Source organism: Magnolia sinica, chromosome 16 (assembly GCF_029962835.1).
Source record: "Magnolia sinica isolate HGM2019 chromosome 16, MsV1, whole genome shotgun sequence".
In the NCBI taxonomy this organism is placed as follows: domain Eukaryota; kingdom Viridiplantae; phylum Streptophyta; class Magnoliopsida; order Magnoliales; family Magnoliaceae; genus Magnolia; species Magnolia sinica.
The window spans coordinates 56,817,451-56,823,501 of NC_080588.1; the positions used below are offsets into that span (position 1 = coordinate 56,817,451).

The 6,051-nt window shown below is 42.4% G+C and overlaps 1 protein-coding gene across 1 annotated transcript; it reads left to right on the top strand.

Annotated features, from left to right (window-relative positions):
• Positions 1-2,322: 2,322 nt before the first annotated feature.
• Positions 2,323-5,807, top strand: LOC131229087 (uncharacterized). Its single transcript, XM_058224948.1, has 3 exons — positions 2,323-3,049; positions 4,035-4,382; positions 4,497-5,807. The coding sequence occupies exons 1-3, from the start codon at positions 2,594-2,596 to the stop codon at positions 5,115-5,117; spliced, it is 1,425 nt and encodes a 474-aa protein (XP_058080931.1). The 5' UTR covers positions 2,323-2,593; the 3' UTR covers positions 5,118-5,807.
• The last annotated feature ends 244 nt before the right edge of the window (positions 5,808-6,051 follow it).

Here is a 6,051-nt window from a genome sequence, read left to right on the forward strand (position 1 = left end):
GCGGTGCTCACCTTTTCAGCGAATGCCAATATGGCTGCCCTACGTCATATGAGAACAATGCACCAGGTGGGCCCTAGTTAGATGAACGGTCCAGAGAAAAACCAGACCGATTGAGTGATCAGGCGGGCGACACGTGTGTGCTGAAATCGGATGACTGGCAACGAGTCCTAACGTTACATGTGTGTCGAGCGCGAGTCATATTCGCAAGTGTCCCATCTTTAGGGACTCACCAGATGAACGGTTGCAGAAATGCGCACGCGTGCCAGGCACGTGTGGTGGGGGGGCGCGGGGGGCGTGTAGTGTTTGGTGTGGCTCCTGCACATCTCACGTGGAAACCATTTCAATTTTCAACTACACGACTATCCTGAGGAATCAAAGGATCCTCGACACGAGTACTTTGACATCATACACGGGCTTTTATTCTCACAAGTTGGTACCCATGTTTCCATGATCCAGACCACTGGCATGCTGAGGCCCACCTTGATGGACTGTTCTCATGAGAATATCTAGGTTAGAACGATTGGTAACCTTCAGTTCGTAGCCAAAAAATAAACGGCTGAAAAGAGACTTATTATAAATTACTTGATAAGCTAGATTTTACCAAACATGTCTCGATATTAAATTTCCAAAAAGTTCTTTTCGGAGACTAAAAAGACAAAAATACCCTCAACTTGGTAGAATCGAGCGTTGCGGGACACAGGTGATGTGTGTATAAAATCCAAACCTTCAAAAATGTACACGTCACAATGATTAAGAAAGATACCAAAAATCAATTTGATCCAATTTTCATGTGGACCACTCTATGAAAATAATAAGCTCAACCTCAGAATTCACATATGAAATACCCAATAATAAGATTAGCCTAATTTTTATCATGTCCGTTCATCATGCTGGGATGCACATTTTCAACGGGTTGGATGTCATAAAAACACAACGTGGGATCTCGATGCTCGACTCCACACCTTTAAGGAAGGAAAATAAACGGCAGCATCGTCATTTCGCTCAGAAAGCATTATTTACGCTTTTAAAAGAGTAAAGGCATGTTCTGGTAAAAGTTCGTTTTTCTTCTGTCGCGACTCATAAACCTACGTTTGTCGCCAGAAACTCGGGCCCACATTCTTAGACTCTACCATGATTTGAACCGTTTATATTCTTTTCATTAAGATTATTCAACTAATATCCCATAATCAAGCTTCAATGATAATCCTAGCTTCTGATTTTTTGAGTTGAATGTGAATCATTGAAACTTATCTTTTTAATGTTCTAAGTTCATCCACAGTTTGTAATTTTCTTGTAGTGACGCTTCTTTCATAGAGTCCACAGCATGGAAACAGATCTGATTATAAGAAGACTCAACACGTGGAAGCGGCGGCTGACGCTGGGTTCTCAGCCGCGACATATGCAAAACGAATTCGGTCGATAACCATATTGCTGAAAAATAAAAGCAACCAGAACCAGGGAGTTATTCAGTACTCCGGCTGCGTATGAAGCTTGATATTCATCCATTTAGAAACAATAGATCTGACATAAAATAACTCAAATTAAACCAAAGAAATCGTGGGATTCGATATATCTAAGTTACATTATAAATATCAGATTGGTTGAAAATTCCTAAACTCTGATTAATGGACGCTTAGTATTTGAAATAAGACCGTTGGATTATTTGTCATTTTAACAGTCCAATAAATTTCCATCAATCTAATAATCTAATGGCCAAAAGAAAGTAAGAATTTGTTCTAGATACATCTAAGCTGGTACCCATATTTTGGACGGTTTAATTTAAATTAATTGCATTCCACGTTTGTAATTTCTAAGTAATTTCTAACTGGCTGTGTATCATACACCACACTCTGCCCCCAGCATATATCCTAACGGCGCAGGAAATGTGCGCTCTCTCTCCGTGACCCTGGTATTTATAGTTTTTCGAGTGTTAGGTACTCTGGCAGCAGCGCATGATGCTCGATGCGAAGCACGCAGAAATAGTATGCGTGGCTGAGATAAAAACGAACTGACTTATTTACGTAAACCATCACATCTTGATTATCCAACAATCATAACCATCTAATTCGTGGACATTATTGTTAAAATTGGACCGTTTGATGCTTCTCATTTTAATATTCCAATCAATGCCTACCCATCCGATAATCCGATAGTTAGGTGATAAAAAAAACAAAAAACAAAAAATGTTTTGTTCCACGTTTGCAATTTTAAAGGAATTTCCCAGCGCCAGCGTATCATCTATCTGAATCGAGTATCAATGCATGGAAAAGCTCTCTCTCTCTCTCTCTCTCTCTCTCCCCTTTTTATTATTATCTGCGTCTCCCACACCTTCGCTCCCTTGAAATCTTTCTCTACTCTCTCTCTACACTGTTCTCAGTCAAGTCTCACTGCTTTCTCTTCTCCAAACCTCTCTCTCTCTCTCTCTCTCTCTCTCTCTATCTCAGAGGAAGATCTTCTAGAAGCTTCCATGAGGCATCCCTTCAATCCCCCATCTTAGATTTCCATCCCCTTCTCTCTCTCTCTCTCTCTCTCTCTCTCTCTCTCTCTCTCTCTGTTATTGGGCTTCCAAAAGAGAGAGAAAAGAAGCCCAGAAATGGAGAAAAAACAAGGCTTCTTCTCAGCACTGAAAGAAGAAGTAGTACGTGGGCTATCTCCATCAAGGTCCAGATCCAAAAGCCCAGCTCGCAGCGCCTCCCCCATCTCCTCTCTCCTCCGCCGTCGCAAGACCCACCTACCCCCTCCATCTGAGCCGTTCATTTCCAGATCTGGTAGCCTCAGACCCGTCGGTGAGACCCTCACCCCCCTCATGGAAGGACCCGACCCCGATTCCTCCCTTTCCGACCCCAAGAAGGAAGGTAGGTGGGGCCACTGGATGAAGGGACAGCTTTCCAGGGCCCCCTCTTCGTCTTCGTCATCTTCCTCGGCTTCCGCCGCTTACAAGCGTTCCGATCTCAGGCTGCTACTGGGTGTCATGGGCGCTCCTCTCGCCCCGGTGCACGTTAGCACCACCGACCCTTTGCCTCACCTCAGCATCAAGGACACCCCCATTGTAAGTCTCTTTGTCCGCCCCTTTTGGTTCTGTTTTGTAATTCTGAGTTTTTTTTTTTTTCCTTGAGAGGAATAAATAGATGGGTGTTTTGGGTTTTTAATGGGGACTGTTTTTATTTTAATTGAGCAATGTTTGGTTTTTTATTTATTTATGGGAATTGTTTCTAGTTTCTGATTTTTATACACAAACAAGAAAGAAAAGAAGAAAGGCAAATGGGGATTTTGGATTTTGTTTCTTTTATTGAAATTTCTTTTACTTTTTTTAGTTTATTTGTGGGGGTTTGTTTTTAATAATAATAATAATAATAATAATAATAATAATCTTTGGTGGTAATGGAAGTGTTTCTTTTTTTTCTTTTTCTTTTTTTTTTGGCCCAATTAGGATTTGATTTTTTTTTTTGGTTGGTTGCTAGAAAGTTTTTTTTTTTTTTTTTTTTTAATTTCTTTTATTTTTGGTAAATTTTTTATGTGGGGGGTTTTGGTGTTTTGATCTTTGGTAGTTTTGGGTGTGTTTGTTTTGTTTTGTATTGGTGGGGTTGGAGAGGTTTTTGCGGTTTTTATATCTATTGTTTTGGTTTGTGATGAGGAAATATGGAAATGGGAGTTTTGCTCCTATTTAATAAGGCTTTGTCATAGGAAATCATGTGGAAATGTCTGGTTTTGCGGATTTGTAGTTCCAATTTCTAGCAATATATGCAAATGGGTATGTTTGTTTACCGTGCTTTTAGGGTAGTGTGGATTTTTGTAGCGTAGGTTATAGTGATATATCAATGAGAAGCTTTTTTGAGTTGGGGTTCTTGATAGTTGCTAGAGTAAAGGGTTTTGTAGTGTGGTTATTTTTAGATTGAGTGAGAGGAATATGTCTCCTATCTGTTTGAGACTTCAGAACTGGTTGATCTTAATTTGGGGTTTTCCTCTGCTGTTAGTTCCTTGAAACCCATTTCATAGAACACCTGTTTAAGATTCAGCCATGGCGGGTTTTGCAGGAAACGTCGTCTGCCCAGTACATATTGCAGCAATATACCGCCGCTTCAGGTGGGCAGAGGTTGCAGGGTTCGATACGCAATGCATATGCTATGGGAAAGGTTAAGATGGTAGCATCTGAATTTGAGACAGCTACCAAAGTTATGAAGAACCGGCATGCGTCTAGAGCTGCCGAATCTGGTGGGTTCGTTCTGTGGCAGATGATGCCGGACATGTGGTACGTGGAGTTGGCGGTTGGAGGCAGCAAGGTTCATGCTGGCTGCAACGGCAAGCTAGTATGGAGACACACTCCTTGGCTCGGCGCTCATGCTGCCAAAGGGCCCGTGAGGCCGTTACGCCGTGCCCTTCAGGTGAAGTTTTGTATTGTATTGACCACCTCTGTTAGCAGCAGATGTCCACTTTCCATAACCAGATCTACTGCTTGCCATTTGCTTATCTTCTGTTGTCGTGTTTTGTTTGTTCAGGGACTTGATCCAAGAACCACAGCAAGCATGTTCGCCGATGCTAGATGCATTGGCGAGAAGAAGGTCAATGGAGAAGATTGCTTTATCCTCAAGCTCTGTGCGGATCCGCTGACATTGAAGGCCAGGAGCGAAGGTCCTGCAGAGATCATAAGGCATGTGTTGTTTGGTTACTTCAATCAGCGGACTGGGCTCCTCGTCCACATGGAAGACTCCCACCTCACCCGCATCCAGTCGAATGGTGGTGATGCAGTTTACTGGGAGACCACCATCAACTCCTTCCTCGATGATTACCGCCCAGTCGAAGGTCTAATGATCGCCCATTCAGGCCGCTCAATCGTGACCCTTTTCAGGTTTGGTGAGATGGCCATGAGTCACACCAAGACGAGGATGGAAGAGGTATGGACAATCGAGGAGGTGGCCTTCAACGTTCCAGGCCTGTCAATGGACTGTTTCATTCCCCCTGCTGATATCAGAATGGCCTCCATCAGTGAGGCCTGTGAGCTTCCACAAGGAGAGAGGGGGAAGACCATGGCCACCACCGCAGCTCATCGCTCAAAGGTTGCTGCTCTGGAGAAGCCGCAGGATAACCTTGACAACATAATATGGAGGGTGGAAGTCTAATGAATAGGATTAGCCAATTTGTTTATACTGGTAGCCTTAATCAACTGACAAACATTAGATCATAGCTAGAAGCTGATTGAAGAATTTTGGGTCGGCATGCATCATCACCTGTAAATGGTGAGTATAGTCATTCACAGGCTCTCTCTCAAAGCCTCAAAGTGAATTTTTATACTCAGATCTGGGATCGAATATGGATTTGGTCTCTGAGTGCAGGTGGAGGTTTGTTTTTTCAGCATACCACCCATATGCCCGAAGGGTCGTGAAGGGTCGTGGCGCTACTTTGATATCTCAGAGAGAGAGACCACTAACCTTCGATTCTACTAATTTTTTTCATGTAAGCACTGATGCCCACAGTGACAAGAACCCAGCTGCTGCTGTGTGCATTGACTCTCAAATGGTCTTTCTGTTTTTGTTTTTTTTTTTCTTCTAAGTTTTAGTGTGTGTTGATTGATTGTTGTAAAAGCTGTGTTGGGTGTGGGAAGAAAAGGGATATCTACGGTTTTTAAGAAAAAAAAAAAATGGGGGTGAAAGAGGAGAAAAACCCATTTTTTTTTCTTACCTAATGTAACCTGATTTGTGTCTTGATCTGGGTTTCTGGTTATGGATTGTGCCAGTGCTACTGAATGAAGAGATGTAAACAAACTTGTGTTTTATCAGATATTGAATGCCTATATATGATATTTCTTCTTCTGCCTTTTGGGTTTGTGTGAATTGTACATTTCAATAACCATATCTCATCTGGTGCCCACTTCTATCTCTGTTTGCAATGCTGGCATCCCGATGTTAGTTATTAGCGAGTTCATACCCGTTTTTTGTTTTTGGGTCCCAAGTATTCAGGTGGGGATATGGTTGTGGTCCCACCCTTCTTTTGGAAATGTTGCCTCTTTTTCTTTTTTTTCATGATCCCAAGCCAACAGCTTTAAAGGCCTCCTCT

Coding starts and splice junctions, on each gene's coding strand:
- LOC131229087 (XM_058224948.1), top strand. CDS start 2,594: ATGGAGAAAAAACAAGGCTTCTTCTCAGCACTGAAAGAAGAAGTAGTA. Junction 3,050..4,034: donor GCATCAAGGACACCCCCATT/GTAAGTCTCTTT, acceptor CGGGTTTTGCAG/GAAACGTCGTCTGCCCAGTA. Junction 4,383..4,496: donor CGTTACGCCGTGCCCTTCAG/GTGAAGTTTTGT, acceptor TTGTTTGTTCAG/GGACTTGATCCAAGAACCAC.